Source organism: Leptidea sinapis, chromosome 1, assembly GCF_905404315.1.
Source record: "Leptidea sinapis chromosome 1, ilLepSina1.1, whole genome shotgun sequence".
Lineage (NCBI taxonomy): Eukaryota > Metazoa > Arthropoda > Insecta > Lepidoptera > Pieridae > Leptidea > Leptidea sinapis.
Genome location: NC_066265.1, coordinates 11,117,762 through 11,142,780, shown reverse-complemented (window position 1 = coordinate 11,142,780; position 25,019 = coordinate 11,117,762). Strand labels below are relative to the sequence as shown.

At 37.3% G+C, this 25,019-nt stretch overlaps 1 protein-coding gene across 1 annotated transcript; it reads left to right on the top strand.

Moving 5' to 3' along the window:
• Positions 1-260: 260 nt before the first annotated feature.
• LOC126967071 (gustatory receptor for sugar taste 43a-like) lies at positions 261-22,595 on the top strand. The gene is made up of 10 exons (XM_050811442.1): positions 261-362; positions 3,409-3,523; positions 6,119-6,312; positions 10,483-10,630; positions 12,148-12,303; positions 13,610-13,753; positions 14,716-14,901; positions 18,609-18,718; positions 22,103-22,264; positions 22,533-22,595. The coding sequence occupies exons 2-10, from the start codon at positions 3,487-3,489 to the stop codon at positions 22,593-22,595; spliced, it is 1,200 nt and encodes a 399-aa protein (XP_050667399.1). The 5' UTR covers positions 261-362; positions 3,409-3,486.
• Positions 22,596-25,019: the final 2,424 nt, after the last annotated feature.

Sequence of the window (25,019 nt, the reverse complement as noted above, 5' to 3'; positions counted from 1 at the left end):
TTTACACAAATACTATATAAATTCTTATCTTTCTATTACTACATATTAAAAAATACCGCACTTAACATTATATGCCTCAATTTCTGAGTCTCTCGAGAATCCTGAGCGGAACTGCATTGTAATGGTCAGGGCGTATAAATTACCATCAATTGAACGTCTGACTCGCCTTGTCCCTTACAAAAAAAGAAATTAGTGGATTAGCTTGTATCTAAAACGTTCTACAAATGACTTGGAAATCATAAATTCCAGGTGCAAATTCAGATCGTGAGGACGAAGCGTCGCCTGCGCACAACCGCAATCACTTCGGCGATGATAATGTGACACACAGCCTTGTTGGTGGTGCGCATGCCTTCATTCTGAGGGTAAGAATGTCGTAAAATCTCAGATTAAGGATTATTAGTATTAAATATATCCTCTTTAATAGGCTTAGGTAAACTTTATTATCAGTGAACTAAAGAACGAAATTTAATATATTCTTTGTGTCCTTTACAACATATTGATATTCCTTAGATCAAGGATTGGTCTCCGCTGCGTTCCAACTAGATACCGCAAGTGTAATCGCAAAGTGTGGCAACTACTATACTACGTCCTAATACCAAGTGGGTGTACTCGAGCCACTCTTAAACAATGTGTGACGTTGACGTGCCACATGTTCTGTTAAACTTTGCTAATAATTGAAAATGCCGGGTTTCGTTGTAAAATTTGGTAAAATAATACTACAAGAAATTAGAAAGACACTGGGATCACATATCATCAGTAAGTATTTTGTATTTTATTAATTTCAATGTAAAATAACACGAAGCGTATATGAGTTACAAATTTTAAAGATGCTATTGAGAGTGAATATGCCACGCACACAAGCATCTAATAGTTGCCATAATAAAAAGCTATTGTTCTTAGCTAGTGCGATATCTAGTTGGAGCGCAGTGGAGACCAATCCTTAATCTAAGTGATAAACACTACTTAAAAATAAAATACTGAATTAAACAAAATATGTAGTAGACTAGCTGTTGATCTTCGTGTGCGATACATTTGAGTATCATATATTGATATATATGCATAATTGATGTTTGATTTGACAGGACCACAGAGTAATTTTTTTTTAATTCGTTCTTGCGAACAGGCTATAGCCCGGGACCTTACTGCCTCGTCTTTAGTATTTTCATTCTTGGTATTTATTTTCAGTACTTTGTTTTACAAAAAAGTCCAATAAAGTATTCTCATCTCATCTTTAATCAATAAAATTTTTCTTCTCTATGTTTTCACCATTTTTTAAATGTTATTAACAACACGATTCACCTTCCTTTTTTTGGAGGTAGCAACTTTTTTCGAATCGGTCACTTTGACAAATAAGCTATCCAGTTTAGGTTGAAATAACACCTCATGGTACGGATGGATGAACGAACTAAATCAGTTTGCGATTCCAGTTGATATCATATTTGACATCATTGCGATTTAATCCGTTGATTTGACGTCAACCTAAATTAGATAGCTCTAATCACGTCGTGGTGCGAAATAGCAAAGCAGTTCATTTTAGGTTGTCAATTGAATCGCAATAAGATTTCATGGTAGGTCCGCAGGTCACAGGAGAACTGTCAAACTGTGCGTCAAAAATATATCTTATAGAATTATTCATACAGAAATAAAATTTGAAATTAAAAAATATTAAGGAGCACGAAATCGATATAAAGACTAACATATCTCTAAGGTTGGATCAAACTGCACACAGTATGTAAAATATGATTTAAATGAGTTCAGTAGTTTGATTCGAATTTTTTATATATTTCATAATTATCTCTCTCATATTTTTAAATGATCTTCCTAACTTAATAGACGATGATTGTACTCTTTTTGCTGATGACATTTCTATTTTGATCCCATGCTCTAATTTTAAACAACTAGAAGAAAAATTTAATATTACAATGGACAAAATCTTTTGTTGGCTAAATAATAATAATCTTGAACTTAATATTAATAAAACTAAAATTATACCTTTTAAACCTTATCAAAAATCCCCCTTAAATATATCATATTCTTACAAAAATTCACAACTTGAAACAGTTGACACAGCTACACTACTGGGAATTGATTAAGACTCACACTTGACATGGAAGCCATATCTACAGAAATTAAAAAGCAAAATGTCATCTTTTACTTATGCTCTTTACCAACTAAAACGCGTAACAGATTTCAAATCTGCCCTTGCTGCTTATTATGCATATGCACATTCTATCTAGAATCATATGGAATATTAATATGGGGAAACTGTAGTGAAATAAAAGATATATTTATTCAACAGAAAAAATGTATCAGAATTTTAGAAAATATTCAGCAGATAGTTTCATGTAGACCATATTTAATTAAACACAAAAATTTAACTCTTACTTCAATTTACATCCTAGAAGCATGTAAATTTGTTAAAAAACATTCGGACTTATACTCAGCACTACCAAATAAGTATGTCATTAGTGTCATCGAGCCCTCACCACAGCAACCAGCAATAAAAATTTATAATCACATCCCAAACGAAATTAAAAATAAAGAGAAGCCTTCTCTATTTAAAAGACATCTTAAAATTTTTTTAGTTTCAAAATGCTTCTACGATTTACCCGAATTTTTTAATTACAAGTGTGAGAATTAGTTACAATATAGTATAAGAATGTATAAGACTTATTTATTTTATGTACAACGTTGCTGTGCCCTTGCAGGGCGTCACATATTGTCTACCCATTAATGTACCAACAATCCTACTGTAAAATGTGACTTGCAATAAAATATTTTGATTTGATTTGATTTAATTAATTATTGATAATATCCTACATCTTTTTTTATCTTAATCGAAATTTATCAAAGTCAAATAAACTTTATCCAATTACGCATAAACTAAGCAATTTTGAATCGTCACGTCAAATATTTCTTTTAAATTACTAAAATTACCATATGTTCGTAAAATGTTGAGCTCGTGAGAAGAACATAATATAAGAAACGGCCACTCTTTCAATCAAATAGATTATTATACAATGGCTGAAATACACATAACAAATTAGTTTGTAAGGTGCTGCATCCCAATATATAAGTCGTGTTTAAATAACATAAATTATTTCATAAAAAGTAATGAGAAATTAACTGTATAAATATAAATTATCGTATATTGGATGCATCAACCTTAAGAGCTTGAATTCATTGTTTGTGTAAGGACGCTTCGTGAACATGATGGTCGTGATTACTGTCACAATTAGTAATTGCATCCAACAATTACAATGATTTTTTAACTATAACAGGTCGACTTACAAACTTATTAATGCTATGATATAAATCCATTGCAATTCAGTTTTATTAAATTATTTTATTGAGGCTGTTTTACAAAATAGGTTTAAGTTATTGTTTTTTTTTTTGTTTTTTTTTTAGATATCGAGTTTGTTCGGTTTGGCGCCGCTCCGATTCGAGTCACTTGGCAGTGGGTTTTCAGTTCAATTGTCGAATGGCATGTGTGTATACAGCTATATACTTGTGACAATATTGGGTATGTATAACGTTAATATCTCCCCACGTATTATGTATTTGTTTGAAAGTTATTTAACGGAAAACCGCTTTAACGATTTCGAAATGTTTTTGTTACGACTTCAATTTATCTTATTATTTCTAATGCAATGTATGTTCATAGGCACATAAGTGAATTTGCTAGAAACTGTCATTACCATAATGTTAACACCAGGAACCGACATAAGCTTGTAATGCCTAGTACTCGGCAAAGTCGAGTTAGTAAGTCTTGTGTATGCTTTATGTGGCGATGTATGTGCTTTTACAACAAGATACCAGAAAATGTTATAAACAAAAGTGTTACGTTATTCAAAGGAATTGTTAGAAAACGTTTGTGAGGTAAAGATTACTATGATATAAATGACTTTCTCAATGATAATGGAGGGACCGCCTTCAGGCTATTAAATAATAAGTTTAAGTGTACAATATTACTTTGTAAACATATTTTTTTGCTGAAAGAACAACCACTGTTTTTGTTGCGCCCATTTTTCTCAGGTCTGAGGCATTATTTTTGGAATGGGTGGTAGATTTTGACTTTCAATAAGTGATGTCATCCTATTTTGAATAAAAATATTTTGGATTTGAACTGTAACGTATTTTTCACGACTATAACTTTCGACGTGTTCCGAACTTAACTCCTGTTAGTGCTATGTTAATTGAATGTGGTGAGTTAAGAGGACTGTATCTAGATGGCAATAATAGCGCACTTCTGACGATTTATGTATTATATATTTCACGGCGTTGGTATCCACCATGTTATTTAAGTCGATCAGTGCGCACAACCGGCGCGGGCGCTAGCTTGAAGACGAATGCGACTTCTCAATGAGCGCTCTACTGATGGACAATAATAACTAACTTTAATCACGTCACCGACAGTGACAACTTCAAACACACTTTGAAAGATGAAGTTCGCCATCAGTTCAGCCCATTACACAGAGTAAAATATAATCATACAGGCCTTATTACTTTTATATTCTAATTCTCCGACATATATTAAGGACGCACAAATGTTATACCCTGGCTATGTATAGGGACAGGCTGACTCCACAAATATCGATGTTAGCATCAGCAGCTCATGGTCATTTTGCGCGAGAGCAAGGGCAGTTCGTAGTCAATCTGAGTCATCAGTAATTCTCAAGCCTCTATACGAGTCGGTCCTAATAAGTTGTTATAAATGTCAAATTTTAACTTTCTATATCTTTAATTACGAAATCGTGTTTACTAAATCTTGTTTACCAGTGGGAGGCTCCTTTGCACAGGATGCCGGCTAGTATATGGGTATCACAACAGCGTCTATTTCTGCCGTGAAGCAGTAATGTGTAAACATTACTGTATTACGGTCTGAAGGGCGCCATAGCTAGTGAAATTACTGGGCAAATGAGACTTAACATCTTATGTCTTAAGGTGGCGAGCGCAATTATGGTGCCTATTGTTGGGTTTTTCTAAAATTCTGAGCGGCACAGCTTTGTAATGGGCAGGACGTATCAATTACCATCAGCTGAAAGTCCTGCTGGTCTCGTCCCTTGTTGTCATTAAAAAAATCTTATAAAACGTCAGTTTAAATAAAGGCTTACACAAGGACCCGTATAGTAATAATAAAGGGTGGGCCATGTAGAGTTTCAAATTTGAATCTACATTGTATTGTATTGTATACAAAATTGAAGACTATAAAAAAATCTGATTATTTTTTCAAAATTCTATTGTTGTTTTGGAAAGGTTGAACTTTGTCATATAAGAATGGAATACAATATCATTCATATAACCACCACGACTGGCTCGGCAGTACACCATCCGATCAACCTAAATTTTCAGTACATTGTACATAGTTTCGGCTTGAATCTCTTCAATGGCAACTTCGATTTTACGTTTGAACGCTTCAATCGTCTCTGGATGGCTGCGTAACATTTATCGTTAATGGTTCCCCACAGAAAATAATCCTCAGGGCTCAAATTACAGCTCCGAGGCGACCAATTGACATCCGCATTTAGTCTGATTATTCGATTTTCGAAAACCGTGCCTAAGTTCAAAGTTCAAATGCTATTTTTGCAATAATTTAGTTAAATTTAAGTTATATTAATTTAGAAATCCTGTCATATTCATCCCGAGGAAATGACACCTCTATTATGAAATGCTGTGACCGTCTGCAATTAAAAAACATTTGTGGGATTTTTATGAAACCGCGTTTCAAGTGAAACTTTTTTCTATATATATTATACTATCTATATATATATATATATATAATAATAAAAGTATAGTATAAGTATATAATAAAAAAACCTACCTTCGAAGTTACCTACTCTCCCTCTCAGGAACCAGAGCTTTAATCTAGGAACTTAAACTGCGCGGCCAAACTTACTTAAAAGCAATAGTTGAACTTAATGATATAATTCCGCGGCCGCAATTAATGATACAATTCACTATACGCTGTACTCCGTGGCCGATTGCAATGCGACATGCGACATATCTGGGCGAAAAAATTTGAGGCGATGTAATAAAAGTTTCACTTTAATAATATGATATCATAAAACTACAATAAATGTATTAGGTTTTCCAATATATAAATATTTTACGTCCCCAGTGATTGGCACAGTGTTCGGTCTGGTGGCCGAAATAAACGTGGGCGTGCAGAAGTCGGTCCGGATGACGTCAACGATGGCACAGTTCGTGTCCACGTGTGATGTCCTGGTGGTAGTGGTGACAGCAGGCGCAGGGGTCTACGGCGCACCCGCCAGAATGAGGAACATGCTGCGTTTCATGGACAGTATTGCCACGGTAAATAACCAAATTTATGTCGGAGAATTAAAATTTTATAGTAGTATTGCCTGTATGAATATATTCTATTCTTTGTATCGTGGCTGAACTGATGGCGAACGTCATCTGTCAAGGTGTGTTTGAAGTTGTCACTGTGTATGTTTTTTTTTATGGAATAGGAGGACAAACGAGCGTACGGGTCACCTGTCAAGGTGTGTTTGAAGTTGTCACTGTGTATGTTTTTTTTATGGAATAGGAGGACAAACGAGCGTACGGGTCACCTGGTGTGAAGTGATCACCGCCGCCCACATTCTCTTGCAACACCAGAGGAATCACAAGAGCGTTGCCGGCCTTTAAGGAAGGTGTACGCGCTTTTTTTGAAGGTACCCATGTCATATCGTCCCGCAAACACCGCAACAAGGAAGCTCATTCCATAGCTTTGTAGTACGAGGGAGAAAGCTCCTTGAAAACCGCACTGTAGAAGACCGCCACACATGGTGGGGAGCAATGTATGTTGGAGGTATCCAACATATCATTGATATGCAGAAGAAACAGCGTAGGAGATAGCACACAGCCTTGGGGCACTCCAGCATTCACGGGCTTCGGGTTCGAGCAATATCCGTCGACAACGACCTGTATGCTACGCCCAGTGAGGAAGCTGGAGGTCCACTTGCACAAGCTCTCGGGAAGCCCAAATAATGGAAGTTTTGAGAGGAGTGCCTTGTGTCATACACGATCAAAGGCCTTCGCTATATCCAGGCTAACTGCCAGGCCTTCCCCCTTGCTTTCAATAGCCGCCGCCCATCTTTGTATTAGGTATACCAGAAGATCACCTGCCGACCGTCCATGGCGAAAGCCGTACTGTCGGTCGTTGATCAACTGGTGACCCTCTAGGTATACTAAAAGCTGGCGACTAATTATGCTCTCCCTGATTTTAGAGAGCAGGGAGGTGACAGCAATAGGCCTGTAGTTCGCCGGATCCGAACTGTCTCCTTTTTTTTGGATCGGATGGACAAGGGCTGACTTCCATGAGTCAGGGACTACGCCTTTGGAATAAGAGTGCTGGAATAAACGCGTTAGTACCGGCGTCAACTCAGGGGCACACGTTCTAAGCACGATTGGAGAAATGCCATCCGGCCCGCTCGACTTCCTGATGTCCAGCGAAAACAGAGCTCGCCTAACAGTTTTCTGTCTGAACTGTACTTCAGGCATAGAGCTCTGACACCGCGGGATAGTTGGCGGTGTATTTCCGTTGTCGTCAAGAGTCGAGTTGGAGGCGAAAAGAACGCACAGGAGCTCGGCTTTCTCTTTTGCCGTATGGGCCAGGGTGTCATTCCTCATGTGCAACGGCGGCATGGACGGCTGGTTGAAGTTACCAAGAGCAGCTTTCGACAACGACCAGAACTTGCGTGTTCCGGTCGGGTAACTGGAAAGCTGCTCGCCGATTTTGACGACGTGCTTAGACTTCGCATGGGCGATTTGCCCCTTAAAAAATCTGGAGGCACGGTTATATTTCCTCTTAAGAACTTTGCAGTTCGGATCCTTTGTGCCCAGCGCCGCAACCCAAGTTCGATACGCCTGTTTTTTGCAGTCAGATGCTGCTTTAACTGACGCATCGAACCAGGGCTGTGAACTGCCACCGGTACTACAGAGCTTGGTATAAAAATATCCATGCCCTGCAGTATCACATCGGCTACTGCAACGGCGCAGGCACTAAGATCATCCGAAGGGAAACAAACCTTGCCCCAAGGGTAGGATGCAAAAAAGGAACGCATCCTATCCCAATCTGCTGACTTGTTGTGCCAAAGGCGGCGGGTCGCTGGTGGTCTGCGACGTTGGCGTCGGATAGGCACTACACTCCTGACCAGGCAATGGTCGGACGTTCCGAGAGGGGCGTCGACAAAGACCTGGTAACCATCGGGATGTGTAGTCAGCAGAAGATCTAATAAGGACGGCATGTGGCTATCCACATCCGGGAGCCGCGTTAACGACTCAACCAATTGGGGCAGACCATACGCCAATGCAAAATTATGCACAGATCGCCCTGCGTAGTCTGTGGTACGTGATCCAAGCCATTCGGCATTGTGCCCGTTGAAATCACCCAAGACTACGATTTCAGCGGAGGGGATCTGTGCAAGCACGTCGTCAATTGCCGATTGAACGCAGCCCATGAGATGATCGGTTTCTGCGTTACCACTATGGGACCTGTAGACACACGCATAGATACGGACGCGGTCCTCTAAATCTACGCGGAGCCAGAGAGTAGACAGGTCCCTACCCTCAAAATTGCCGAGACGGCGACAGCAGATATCCTCCCTAACGTAGACACATACCCCGGCATGAGGCAAAAAATTGTGCTCAATTTTGTACCCGGGGTAGATTAAATATGAGGTATCGCTAGGTCGAGATATCTGCGTCTCCGTAAGGAAACACAAGGCCGGCTGCGCCGTCTCAAGGTGGTGGTGGACGGCGTTTAAATTGGAGTGAATTCCCCTGATATTGCAAAAGTCCACGTTGAGCGTGGAGCGGGGTGCCGTGGTGTTTCTGCCTCGTTTGTCCTCGGTCATGCGCGGTTCTGTGCCCACCCCAGAATACGAAGGGCAGCCCGAGCGAGAGTGCTCGGGGAGGGATTCTCCGGCTATGCTAGAGCCGGTACCCTCCTGGGGTGATATCATTGTACGGACCGCTCTCATATTTTGTTGGGTGGGGGGGGGGGTAAGGGATGGCCACCGGTCCTCGACACTAACCTATATGAAACATAGCGGCACTAGGCCGCTACTTCACGCCGGTATACTGTGCGAGTGTGGTAATTAACCCGGACGAGTCTGGCCCGATTGTACTGACGGCATGACTCTCCCACTTCTAAAAAGCCCTTAGTCGCCTCATACGACACCCATGGGCCTGGGACTCCCCTATTCTTTTTACGCCCCGGGGAAAGTACAGGGCAAATGTCAATGTCTGTGACATGATTGAAGTTATTATTGTCCATCAGTAGAGCACTCATTTCGAAGTCGCATTCATCTTCAAGCTAGCGACCAACGGTGCGTACTGCTCGACTTAAAACAACATGGCGGATACCAACACCGTGGCGCCCAATCTTAATCCAAATGAATCTGCGACATATTCCGTACCTAAGAAGTTGTAAGTGGCAAATCGCCAGTGCGAAATCGAAGCACGTCGTCAAAATCGGCGAGCAGCTTTCCAGTTACCCGACTGGAACACGCAAGTTCTGGTTTTTGTCAAAAGCTACTCTTTGTAACTTCAATCACATAAGGAATGGCACCCTGACCCATACGGCAAAAGACTAAGGCCGACCTTCTGTGCACTCTATTTGCCTCCAACTAGACTCTTGACGACAACGGAAAAACATCGTTGACCATCCCGCAGGGTAACCAGGTGACCCGTTCGCTCGTTAGTCCTCTTTTTCCATAAAAATGTTTTTTTTGTTGTCATCCGTTGAAAAGATTAGGCAAAACAAAAAAGAGATATATGTTGAAACGGTAAGTGTCATTAGTTTAGGCAGGTGTACGCGCTTTTATTTTTCAGAAACCCATATTGAATTGTCTTGGAAACACCAAGGCACATGTGGATGTTCATTACACACTTTGATGGTACACTTAAAGCTTAGAGTATAGACACTATATACCACTGAGATGCTTTGCCGGCTGGGTGGATGCACATTGGTGTCTTTTTCTGCCATTAAACAGTAATTTGCTAGCATTATTATGTTACTCTTGAAGGGCACCGTATTTTATGAAATCAATGGGCTAGTCAGACTAAACATCAATTAGTTGTCGCACAAAATCGCTGCTCAGTAAACTACAGTGTAATGAAGGGTTGCGCACTTTGTCACTTTTGCTCATAAAAAAACAAAATGCATTATTAATAGACCATCAGTATTGGGCTAGCGTGGTCGACGAAAAACTATTGGCACAAAAGGGCTTGAAACCCAGGATTGTAAAACAAGATATTTAGTTTTTCTTTATTTTTTTAAGGGCTTTTATATGTATATGTACATGTCAGCCCCATTATGATCTATGTCCATTAACATTCAAACAAAAGATAAAACATAATTATGAACTTAAAAAACTGTACGGTACTTGCTGATTTTATTATGAATCATGAGCGTAATTGTACGTGCTCATGTATAGTATGTAAACAATATTTTAACATTAATTTTATGTATGTCAGGTGGACAACACGATCGGGGCTCATTACTCCACCACGACTGAGCGCAAGCTCTGCGCTATACTGCTGGCTATTCTCATCTTCTTCACTGTGCTGATTGCTGATGATTTCTGCTTCTACGCGATGCAAGCGAAGAAGATCGATCGTCAATGTAAGTTAACATCGATGCGGCTAGTTCAAAGATTAGTACAATCAACACTAGGTATTCCTTAGGTCTTTGTCCAACAGTGGACGTCTTTCGGCTGATAATGATGATGATACCTAAAGGCGCCATTTCATTGAGACAATGTTCAGCATTTTTTTGACAGTTTGCAAAACTGCTGAAGCCGACAAAACTGTGCATTACTTTTTTAAGCGACCTGTACAATACATTTCCATATATCGGAAATCCTATAACATGATGAATTCGAGTCTTATTATTTTCTCTTCGTAGTCCAGTACCAGTGCAAGGCTCCTTTGCACAGGATGCCGGCTAAATTATGGGTACCACAACGGTGCCTATTTCTGCCGTGAAGCAGTAAACATTACTGTGTTTCGGTCTGAAGGGCGCCGTTGCTAGTGAAATTACTAGGCAAATGAGACTTTACATCTTATGTCTCAAGGTGACGAGCGCAGACGTAGTGCCGCACAAAATTTCTAGGGTTTTTCAAGAATCTTGAGCGGCACTTCATTGTAATGGGCAGGGCGCATTAATTACCATCAACTGAACGGCCTGCTCGTCTCGTCCCTTATTTTCATAAAAAAAAGTCAGTTTTCGATTCACTATTAAAAGCAAGACCTACTCTTGGGTGTTTTTGCATTCTAATATCTGGGTGACAAGAATCGTATTTGCGGAATAATTCTGAATGTGTGAACACTTGTGTGTATGTATCGTGAGTAAACTTTGACGAGTGCACGAACAAAAGTTCTCAGTTCTTTGAATTTTTCAACAGAGTGCGCGCAAATTTTGTTAATTTTTACTCTCATAATATCACGAAGGAAAATATCTGTATCTGAACAGTGTGCAGCACAGCATTAATGGAATGGTGCCTTAAGAGTCATTCTAACAATCGACAACTTGTAAAAAGTAATTCCCAAATAAAATATTTTGGAAAAACCTGAAGCATTGTATAGATTCTACATTTAATAATGTAGTTAAGTATAACACAGCTCTTTTTCTGTGTGTTTCACTATTTATCAGGAAAAAAAACAAAGCGGATATTATAATAATTATAACAATTAAAAATTGAATAGTCAGTTTGAATAAATAGTATTATATGAGTTGGAGTTGGGATTCCAATCAAAACCCGATATCGATTTCCTAGAAGAATAAACCTTTTCCTTCGAGCGGGCTTTTGTTTTAAATTTAGGTCACAAATAAACTAGTAGTTGACAATTTTTAAGCCCATAAACTTTCGTAATAATTATAATTATTAATTAGGGAGTCAGTACAGTATCCCCTGAAGTTCCAGCGGATGATTGCACGGACACTGACCATCCGACATAATACTTGCCTCTAACTGAGGGGTCTTTACCGTCAGGGGAGTACCAGAATGCAAAGGCGAACTAGATCGACCAACCCTAAAACCCTCGACCCGTGCTCGTATATTTATATTTTTTTATTTTAAAGGCCGGCACGGGTAGTTTCTTTTCATCCTCCGGAACTATCGCATTGACACATACTTCCAGGGGATGTCGTAACGAACTACATCGGGTTCTACCTCCTGTGGTACGTGGTGATTGTTCTTGAGCTGCAGTTTGCGTTCACGGCGCTGTCGGTGAGGGCCCGGTTTAAAGCTGTCAATGATGTGCTCACTATCACCGCTAAACAGTTGATGGTACCTGGTAAGTCGATTCAAAGTTATTTAGAGCTACGTTTGCTGAATTTAATCTTGATGTTAACAAACATTTACTTAATGGCCTCGTCATGTCGTAGAAAGTTAACTTCCTTAAAATATGGCGAGGGAAGCAATAGCTTGAGCTGCTCGATTTGGCTGATACTGTCTTCGTAAAAATCCTTCAGATCTATATTTAATATTTGCTGTCGAAGTTATTTCTCTTGTTCATGCCGGTGTTCACGATGAACAAAAGAAAGATTGGTATCTTCTTAAAGATGTATATTTCGTCTGTCTTAACAGGATTACAATTATAGTTCTTGTGTAGTTCAGGTGTCATGTGCAAGTAGTTGAAGTAGAATAGAGTGAATGAATGAAGATTGTATTTGACAGTAAGATGAAGTATGATTGACAGAGTAGGTAAACGAAGTAATATTTGATGGGTGTATGAAATCTGGCGTCGACACCCGAAAATTGCTGTTTATTTAAAAGGTAATTAATGCATCTTTTATGTTATACCAGGTACCACAACGACGCCTATTTCTACCGTGAAACAGTAATGTGTAAGCATTGCTGTGTTTCGGTCTGAAAGGCGCCGTAACTAATGAAATTACTGGGCAAATGAGACTTGACAACTTATGTCTCAAGCTGACGAGCGCAGTTGTAGTGCCGCTCAGAATTTATTGATTTTTCAAGAATCCTGAGCGGCACTGCATTGTAATGGGCAGGGTGTATCAATTACCATCAGCTTAACGTCCTGCTCGTCTCGTCCCTTATACTATTTACCTACCTATTACTACCTCAATATTGTTATTTTAAGCTATCTTATGTTCATCGGGTATTTCAAAAAGCTGAAGCCATAATTGCTTTTAGAAAAGTAGATGTCAATTTATTTCTATCCAGTTCTCCTCGACATTGTTAAATTTTGAAGTTGCCCATGACTTTGTTCGACTTCGCTATTAAAAGAAATATAGTCCACACTAAATAAAGATATTTTGAGTTTTGAATAAAGGGCAGACAAAAGGAGACATGAAGCTTAATCCAAGGGGGCTTAAAGTTAATCTAATAAATTAATTAGATTGCTGGCTATCATATAAGAGAGACTTGATTAGTATTTTACTCTTTGTATGCGTATCTTTCAATCAGGCCATCATCTGAACGTCCTGATCGTCTCGTCCCTTATTGTCATAAAAAAACTAAATTTTACATCAGAAAGCGACAAATAATAAATAGATTACTGTCAACGAACTTATCTCTAGATATTTATATAGGTATGTAATGTTTACGGGGTAACCCATAATCAATATCACTTACAGTGGAGAGGATTGAATCAACTCCCCCCATGAACGTGTTCGCTGTTCGAGTGTCGGCCGAGAATCGAACTCACAATATCAGCTTACTGGTGGACTCGCTGACCGCTCCACCTGAGAAAGGAAATGTGGTCATAATAAAAAAGGGTGGTACGTATTCCAAATAAATGAAATGGACTCATCTATCTGATCTACTGAAAAGATTTTGTTCTCGTTTCACTTAAGGACTGGTTAGTGGGGAATATGGGAATAAGAACCGAAAAGACCGTTGCTTCTCCTCCAGAGAACGTCGATCGTCGCTCGTATCAATGCAATTACATTTATTCGACAGTCTTCCAGTAAACCTCCACAAACCTTCATAAATTCAAAGTTTGTGCAACTCACATTGATCTATACAGTTCTTAAAACTAGTTACGTCCTCTTTTCTTTCCTTCTAGCCCATGAATTCCTACCTACTCACATTATGGGCAATAATTAAATGTGGGTACACAGATTTTTTTCCATATATAGATAAGTCAGTTGTAAATTTTAATTTTATTTTATTTGGTGGCTCGGACATGCTTCAGTGCTTATATTGTAGTCAATGGCATTTCGTTCAGGTCATAAATTCCCGATATTCTGCAAAATAACCTTTGAGATTTATTTTCTGTAACTGGTTCTGCCAATTAGCTTCATTGCGTAGAGTGAAAGGATTAACTTGGATCGCGATGTCATTCGCGAAGCGACCGTAAAGGGTATATATCAACACAGCATCTCAAACCGTGCATTCGATGCGCGTATCTTATATTATAAACTTTTTATCTAATATTTGGGCTCTTTATAATTAATATTAATTTGTAAATAAACTGTGTCAGTGGTGTATTAAAGTGACGTCCTGGCGGGGCCTGCAGAAGATATCAAGATTAGTCCCTGGAATTGTACTGCATGGAGCTAATTGGTATTACAAGGAGACGAACCCTGCGACCTTTTTTTCATACAGTCCACTCAAAATAATCTTTTAGATTACCCATCGCGACCAGTAACATTAAACATTATTGCTACCAAAGTATTAAAGTCATATCTCTGTCTCCTGAGTGCTAACAAATATTGCTTTTGCTTACAAATGATTTCAGTGAATGGCGTGCCGAAGCTAGTCGTGGCACCGTGTGAAGCTATCCGCCGTCTGGCAAGTCTACACGGTGCTCTGTGCGACGTGGTGAACAGAATAGACAGCAGCTATGGTCTGCCGCTCATCATCATACTTATATCTACGCTGCTGCATTTGATTGTGACTCCATACTTCTTTATTATGGAACTGAGTGAGTTTGGTAGTTTGACATTGTAACACGGCGAGTACGTGGGTAACACTGAAAATATTTAGAACTGGCCCATTATAAACATTGCTAATGAAAACTTTTTTTTTGAATTTCAATTTTAGAACTCTTTGGTAACCTTATGTAGTATATTGCATTCATTTGTCATTTGTTTTTATGTTAAGCTCCATCTCGTGCAACTATTTACAATTGGTTTAACGTGGAGTTTAAGCGTGGACGTAGCAATCTCAATGATGATCCGCGTGAGGGACGTCCTTTAACAGCAACTACTGAAGATAACATCAGTGCTGTGCGACGCATGATAGAGGAAGATAAGAGAGTGACCTATCAGCAGATACGGACAAGCCTAGGCACTGGTATGAGTCAAGTTCAAAAAATATTATATGAACATTTAGGCGTCAGGAAGCTTTGTACCAGATGGATTCCCCATACTTTAACCGACGACCAGAAACACCTTCGCATGGACTGGTGTCGCCAAATGTTAGATAAGTTCAACGGCGGTGACTTAAATGCTGTATTTGACATCGTCACAGGTGATGAAAGCTGGATATATTGCTACGAACCCGAAAAAAAAAGACAATCAGCTCAGTGGGTGTTTCCTTTCGAGGATCGGCCAACTAAGGTAAAGAAAGAAAGAAGTCAAGGAAAAAAGATGATGATGAAGACCTCATTCTTTGGTCGGAAAGGTCATTTCGCGACAGTTGTGCTAGAAGATGGAAGGACAGTTACTGCAGACTGGTATGTCAATCGCTGTTCGCCTGTTGTCTTGGAACAAATTCGACAGCAGCGCCTTTAAAGCAGGATCCTCCTTCACCACGACAATGCTTCAGCTCACTCCGCAAAACGGACTGTTGAATATTTGACTATGGCAGGAGTGGAGATAATGAGTCATCCGCCATACAGTCATGACCTGCCGCCCTGCGACTTTTATTTATTCTCAAGAACTAAAGATAAAATTCGAGGTATTCGCTTTACGAGCCCTGAAGATGCGGTGAAAGCGTAAGAAAATGCCATAGAAGAGATTAAGGAAGAATGGGCCCACTGCTTTTCTCAGTGGTTCCATCGAATGCAACGATGTGTAGAGAGGTACGGAGATTACTACAAAAAACAATAAACGTATTGGCAACTTTCTACATTAATAATAATAATATAATAATAATCATTTATTTCGGACACTATACATCCATAAGTATTAGTTAGTAAGTTAGTAACAATTATTCTTAGACTAAGTTAGTAATGTTAGTGGTAGTGTTAGTAATTGTATGTTAGTTACAATTTTCTTAAAAATTATGTTAGTAAGGTTAGTTAGTTTCACAATAAGTTGCACCTAGCTAGAGGCGCATGCAAACCTATCCAATGCCTCAGCAGTGGGGAGTCCCACCTGCATGCCAACGCGCTTAGGATAGTGTTCGGGCTAGCCTGGAGCCTGTTCATTAATGATGCGCATCTTTTTCTAATGATCGCGTAAAAATCATCAACGCGCGCCTCCGCAAACATGCCGGATGCACTACAAAACCTAGGCAGCCCCATCACTACCCTAAACGCGTCATTATATTGCACTCGCAGCGCGTTGTATACCCTCTGCGTATAGCCGGTCCAAAGGCTGCACGTGTAAAATGATTGGCAATAAACCTTAAACAGAGTTATGTTGACTTGTACACTGCAACGCACAAACCTTCGGGCCAGCATATTACAGCGGACAGCCAACGCCCTACGTTTATCAGTTATCACTTAGGTTGTCGGAGACCCAGTGGCCAAAATATTTAAACTTCGTTAGCATATTTAGTGGTTACGTTACATTAAGCCGGTTTTCATTTTCTAAACGTTTTCAGTGTTACTAAGGTATCGTGACCACTGACCTCTACCACAGCTGTAGACATCCTCTACTATAAACTATTGGACTGGCGGATGTCCTTTTGCGGATGAAAGTGCTTTTGTGCCTGTTTGATATTCGCCATTTTGGCGCTGTTGGCCATGTAGCGAGAGTCAGCGGTACTTAAACTAGTTAGATGATAACCTAGTGGACAACATAGACAGTGGGAAACTATTTCCAAAACAATTGTACTTTATTACGTTGATTCTTGAAGTATAAATAACACGGAAACCATACGAAATTAATTCAAAATGTAAAAATACTTCAGACTATTGTACGTTCCTTCACAGCCATTTGTTTTATGCGTCAAAATTATTTATCTGGACGCTCGCGAGTGGCGCTTTAAATAGCCACAAAAAAAATATCTGTCAAACACATATGTTTGGAACAGCCTGTCCAGTGGTATTTATACAAAACAAATGAACACTTTACCGCGGGAAATATTGTTTTGCTCATCATTGACTTTGAAAAATAAATTATATTTGACAAAACGAGTTCAAGTGAATGTGATGTGATGAGTGTGATGAACTTTTTAATGCCACCAGAGTACCAAGTGTGAGATTTTTTACCTATTCGATCGCGTGAAACTTAACAATGATTTGTATGGCGTCGAAAGAGCACAATGATTTTTTCCTCTACTGTTAGTAGAAGACAGTAACGGAGGCGTGCCTCTCGTCATTTATTGCTGAGCTGTTTCATTTTATCGTAATGCTTTGCTTCTTTATGCTGGAACCGAGTGAGTGTGTCTATTCGATATCGTAACCCAGTGATTTCTGTGACCTGACTGATACACAGAACAGACAACGGCTACTGCCTTCTACTGAGAAACTCTCACTAAGCACAACTAATGGTAGAGTTCTTAAAAATAGAAAGAGTATTTGTAAATTAAAACCAAGCAATATAAAGTCCTATATTATAATGGTGGTACGGTATAATGAGGTTCCTTATGTATTTAAGAGATTCTAACAGCTGTTTTCTGAATTAAGAATTTTGTATTAAGTACGACTTAAGTATTGTTCAACGTAAAATCAATTTCAATTCTGTTTCTGAATTGAGATAAGTATACTTTGAGCATGCCAAATTAAGATCGTTAGAATCGTTCTCAATCTATACTATATATGTTGTTTTGTCTATTTTATAAACACAAGTTTCAACAGACATTCTCTCCCTACTTTGTAATGCAACTTAAAAAAACAACATGTTATAAGCAAAATGTTATGTTTATTGCTTTTGAAAATACTCTCCTTTACATTTTAAACATTTTGTCATGCGATCGAACCATTTTTTTAAACATGAATACCACAGATCTGAAGGCATATTTTCTACGTGCTGATTGAACGCTATCACTGCTTCGCAATTGGTAAAAGTGAAACTTCTCATCAAATCTTTGATTTCGGGGAAAATACAGAAATCACAGGTTGCTAGGTCGGGGCTATGTGAAGGATGGGTGACGAACTCGTCAAGGTCTACTTTTCGGAAGCTAAAAATGACTTAGTTTTGTTGGCCGTGTGTGAAGATGTCATGAAGATGATGTAGATGAAGCGTTGTTATGATGTAGGAGAACGCGGCTTATTGGTCGTCTTTCGCGTACCTTTTTTAACAGCCTGGGTTTGACGAATGATTTCCCGCCATTTGTTTTTTTTTTTATTACGAAGAAGGTTCCAGCGTCTCAAAAAATATAACATTCGAAATTCAAATAGTTCCGATTAGCTAGAAGTGTAAATCTTTTAGTGTGTCCCATGTACATATATAATATGAATATACTACGTATGCCCTCACTTTCTCACTTTTGGCAAGCTCATGGCAGGCATATTTACAGTGATATCAACACATCGGCTTCACTTCATGGTGTTGCAGTTTCTGTGGATTGCTATTCACGTCCTTCGGATGTTCGTCGTTGTGGAACCTTGTCATTATACCATCACCGAGGTAAATATTGTACAGCCGTCTTTAACCTTTAATTTATCATCATTTTTGACAATGAAGATAATGTTTTGGCTATTTTTATGGGACATACGAAGATCGTACAAGTCGATTTTTATGAAAGATGCCGGATGTGAACCCGCGAATCTCGGGTTGTGTCCAAGCGCTATATCCAACTATGCCTAATTGTCGCATCCTAATCCCACAATGCTATAAAGAACAATGGCGAAGTTTCATACTACAAAATATTTGAAATTGAATGATAGCGTCTCAAGAACTGACGTGTACTACTTAATTCTCTATAATTTTCTGCATCTACTGACATAATTCATTTTTAATTTAGAACCGGGATAATGGAGAAATAAATGATTATTTTGTTTGAATTTTTAGGTTAGGTTTTTCTGTTTATTACTTTAGCGTTCTAACTATAGTATACTTATCTATTATATTCTAACATGTTCCAACAACAATAACACTGAATAACACGAATTCCAAAAATCTTAAGGATAGGAACTAGTAACCATAGGCAAATAGTTAATTAATTTCTCATTACTAAACTGTCTACGGTCAACAACTCTGAGTATTATATTATGATAAAATGGAAACTTGTTACTTGATGCAATGGTAAAAACAGTTTATTTTCAACAAACCAGAGTTGGTTGTCCATAGCTTTATAAGTAATTTTAAAAGAGGGAAGTCAAATGCGCAATCCATAGTCGTAGGTAGGTACTTCTAAAGTGTACTTAACCTACGCCCGAGTTTAAGGCTCGGGTCGACTTTTAAAAGTACTTACATTTTTATAATCTTAAAAAACTGGTGAAATAAGTACCTAGTTTCCTATTGTCTTTTTCTCAATCCAAGTTCTTATTTTGTAGAAGTAGGTAGTAGTAAATTAAACAAGCAAAATATTTTATATTGTTTATTGTTATATAAACAGCGTACGTTAGACCAAATCGTGGGGCATATCATAGTCCGGTAATGGAGAGCAGAAGTAGTTCAAAATGAGGTTCAGAGTTTAAAACGAGAGAAAGATATTATTCAAGTCCAAAACCAAGCCAGGTAAAATAGAAACTACTTATTAATATACAGAAAGCACAAAACAACACAACAGCGGTAACTATAATTGATAGGTATTATTAGTATTAGGCATAGGTGACAGGTATAGATACTCATTGATCATTCGCTCATCGCTGTCAGTCATATTGACAGATAGCTTTCCTTGATGTAACCTAAAATGGATATGATTTCATAGTTGTGACAGCATATAATGTGAAAATGAAATAATTATTTCATTTATTTCCCCGGTTCCTTTTGCAATACAATTTTATCTAACAAGTCAATTTATCTATGAAGTTTTTTTTGTAACTATCCTATCGATAGACGGTTATTCTTATAGTCAGGTAAAATTTCGCCATTGTTGTTTTGGTACAAATTAGAATAAAAAAAATGAAGACAACCACCGACGTAATTTTCTTTTCTAACTTTTTTGGAAACAAAAATTATGTTATTTAGAGTAATATCAACCGAATGTTTAGGTTTAAACTAAATATTCCGAAGTCAATTTATGATTTATTAGTTACAACATGTGATTTAAAAAAATAAAAAGTATCATACACTACACTACCTTTTTGGCACTTTTTGGTTGGGGAAAAATAGTACGCAAAGGTTGCACCGGATGCCGGCTAGATTATGGGTACCACAACGGCACCTATTTGTGCCGTGAAGCAGTTATGTGTACATATTACTGTGTTTCGGTCTGAAGTGCGCCGTAGCTAGTGAAATTACTAGGCAAATGAAACTTGGTAACTTATGTCTCAAGGTGACGACCGCAGTTGTAGTGCCGCTCAGAATTTTTGTGTTTCAATAATCCTGAGCGGCACTGTATTGTTATTGGCAGTGCGTATCAATTACCATCAGCTGAACGTCCTGTTGCTCTGGAACCTTGTTTATTTAATTTACCTTAACCTAATTTTCATAAAATAACTCTGCTCACTGGCATGGCAACGGGCTGAATGTAAACGCGGTATTAAAATATATGTAATATTATGTGCGAAATATGTATAAAAAAGAACGTTCTTATTAAAGGCAAAAAAAAACATTTAATTTTTCTCAAAATTGATTCCTTTAGAATTCTTTTCGATGTCAGTTCAAACACTACCGCCGCTTCGAAAACAAATGTCGCTCAGAGAGAAAAGAAACTGCGCAAAAAACTCTGGGGGCATTCTTTTTTGCTCTCTTTTGAGTAAAATAAAATTATACAAGTTATTAAGAGAACTCCATAGAATTAAATTGTTATATACTTAAACTTCGAAGGAAATTCTATGAGCATATTCAATATATTCATATTCTCAAGCAAGATTTATAAATTTACAGTATTTTATCTCTCTGATACTATTTTTTATTCTTTTGTCGAGCCTGCTAAATACTGGATGATTATTTTGGAGTAAAATTTACGTTTAAATAAAACACTTTTAAAGGATTAAAACGCGTGTAGTTGTAACGGTTTTACATTAGATGTTTGCGTAAAAGTTACATTTTTATTTTAGTTAACCCGACGTTTCGAATTTTTACAATTTTTTTTCGAATTTTTTGAATTTCGAAAATTTACGTTCTATATGAAATTTAATTTTCGAGACATTAAAGCAGCAATATTGAAAAAAGAAACAAATTCTAGTAATTTTTTAACAAAAAACTCCAAAATAGATCATATAGGTGCGCTCTAGTGCTCAATGTCATACGCTCTTATACGAAACGAAATTGCATTTATGATTTTCCATATTAATTAAATATTCTAACATTAATAATATTCTTCTAATGTAGGAAATAGATGAAGCTGTATATATACAGCAGTAAGTTATTTAAGACAAGCACTATACAAACAGATGCTGATAAACTTAATGGCTTTGCAAGAAATATTATTTGAGCATAATAATAATATTGACACACTTTTTACACAAATTATCTTGCCCCAAGTTAAGCATACATAGCCTGTGTTATGGGTTACAAGACAACGATATATTTAATACAATATACTTACTTAAACATACATAAGTTCATATAAACATACATAAATACAGTTAAACATCCATGACTCGGAAACAAACATCCATATTCATCATAAAAATGCTTGCACCTACCGGGATTCGAACCCGGGAACTCTAGCTTAGTAGGTAGGATCGCTAACCACTCGGCTATACAGGTCGTCAGGTATAATAGGCTTAGATAATTCATACGCCTAGATAGAGCCTCTTGCTGCTAAACAACCGATTTTTCTTTAGCGTTGCATTGCTCAAAATAGTGGTTAACAGTCAGCCTAATTTTTTTTCTATTATTTCACAGCTGTCACAGTCTATCTAGTCGTATATATTATCAAAGATTTATTATATGCAGAGTAAAAGAACGGAGGAGTTGGTGTGTCGGCTTATGACGTCATCCTCGTCTACGGGAATGTTGCCGTCTCGCCTCGAATTGTTCTCCCGACAGCTGATGTTACGATCTATCTGCTACTCACCTCTGGGAATGTGCACACTCGGGAGACCATTAGTCGCTTCCGTAAGTTGAATGCATTTGCAGTGACAAACGAGTTTTCAAGTGGTTAGATAAAGGTTTCAAGTAGAACTGAGTATAATTTTACTTGGTATTCTTTTCCCTATAGAATTCCAACTCCAAATATTTTTACTATTCAAAATAAGATTTAAAATAACTTATTGAACGTCAAAATACTAAGACTAATCTCTAAACTAACTAAGGGTCTAAGTGAAACATTTGATAGTTATGTAGTCTCTAGCAATTTCAAAATACAAGTTTTATTTTTTTTCAGGTATTTGGCGCTGTAACTACATATTTAGTTATATTGATACAGTTCCAGAGATATGACTCTTAATTTTATCTAATTAGTATTAATCTAAATATAAATGTAATTTTAAATAAGTTAAATCAAATGATTATTATAATAAATTGATAAATTAATGTTTGAATAAATCTATTATTTTTTAATCTTTCTTAAAGTTTAATGGTAATCCGTGGTAATAAGACTCCGCTATCCATTTTTTTATCCATTTCAAAAAAATTATATAAGAAACCTCAACATCATTTTTGAAGACCTATATATAGATAGATACCCAAGTATGGGTTTGATGAAAAAAAAATTTTGAGATTCATTTCTAAAATTTATTGTTTTTTTCTATTCTTGTGTAAAAATCTTGCGGCTTACAGATTACATCTAGTTTTAACAGTATAGTTCTTATAGTTTCGGAAAAAAGTGGCTGTGAAATACGGACGGACAGACAGACAGACATGACGAGCCCATAAGGGTTCCGTTTCTCGCCATTTGGCTACGGAACCCTGAAAAGGTACTTATTTGTTTAATATAAAAACATTACCCAAACAAATTTTTCGTTATTTAATGAAAACATGAATTAGGCTGTACAATATTTATTGCAGATACAACTGATATAGTAATATACATTTAAGTTAATTTTCATGTGTAATTTTCAGACAATGTAAAAAAACTTTTAATTTTAAAAAACCATAATTTTTTCTACATAATTATAAATAATAATTCACAATAAGAACGCAATGCGATTTATATTTAGTTATTTATGTACAGATACACATTTTCCATTCACTTTAGCGAAGCCGGTTGCACAGCGATTCCCTTGAAAAGCCGATAATAGCAATAATGGTAACTTGGTCCATGTATCTGTTCTTCTGTGACCATTTATACTGCGAACACTTTTAATACCCGAATGTGTATTGCTCGAAGACACAACAGTTAAAAGTAAACAAATTATGACCACGACTGAACTGGTTGTCATTTTGAAAGTGTTCATCAATATACAATTTATAATGCGACAGATTCGTTGACGTGGTTACAAAATTCTTAAAAACCGCGAAACTTTACATATTCAATTATAGTTGTACAATTTACTAATTTAATTATCATAACGATAAAATAACTCGTTTGCTAATGATGTTTGTCATTAAAACTTGTACTTAGACCTTACTTACGTACAACTTAGCCGAGTTTGATAAAATGCGAACTTGACTTGGCTTGACTTAGCATTGGGCTGTCTTAATCTTAATGCCGCTAACTTAAGAAATCGTCAAAATATCGCATAATTGAAACCATTTCTTAACGGTTAATACAACACTTATATTTTTACAAAAAAATATTCATTTTTACATTTCTATTTTTTAGAGACAGTGCGAAAAAAATTAGCAAAATACTTTAACAGTTGGAGCCATGCTAATCATTCAATCTTGATAGATTGAAAATTTATTAATTGTACATCAATAAACATGACATAGTTTTGTAAAGAAAATTGTATTATATTTAAGTTTATATTTAAACAATTAAAATGCTCCTAATTCTGAATATAAACTATGGCAATCTTGTGCGAGTAAGGTAACCTAGCTCTGCTCGATTCCTCAAGGCCGTTGGCTCGGCCCCTAACCTTAAGCTCAGCATAATTACAATAAGAACGAAATCTATAATCTAATAGGACACCTGGGTTCTCATTAAAACTTACTAAATCTTATGAAAATCGTTGGAGCCGTTTCCTGAACTCAGATTATATATATATATATACTAGCTGACCCAGCAAACGTTGTATTGCCATCATAGTATCATCATCAACTATAGTTAATCTATAAACTATATATTTGCGGATGACACTTCACTTATATTCAAAGTGAAACGAAGCCAAGTTTTATATGACGAAGTAAACAATGCTCTATCTGACATCGTGTACTGGTTAAATAATCATCATAACTTATTGTTAAGTAATCATAAAACCAAATATATTAAATTCACCGCGCCAAATGTCAAAAATGTAGATGCGAATATTTTATTAAATGGAGAGGTGGTAAAACCAGTGGAATCTGCTATATTTCTTGGCAGTGGGGCCCCCATATTGAAGGATTGGCGAATAGGCTTAGTTCTGCAGCATATGCGGTTAAGAAAATCAGACGATTAACTGACATAGATACGGCGAGATTAGTATACTTTAGTTATTTTCATAGTATTATGTCCTATGGTATATTGTTATGGGGCAGTGCGGCCGATATTAATACTACCTTTGTGCTGCAGAAGAGGGCTATTCGCGCGATTTATAACCTAGGTCCTAAAGAATCATTAAGAGAAAAATTTATAGAAATAAACATTTTGACTGTTGCTTCTGAATACATTTTTGATAATGTTTTGTATGTTCATAAGCACATTGAGGAATTTTCTAGAAACTGTGACATTCATAATGTTAACACGAGGAACAAACATAAACTTGTTATGCCTACTACTAGGTTGGGT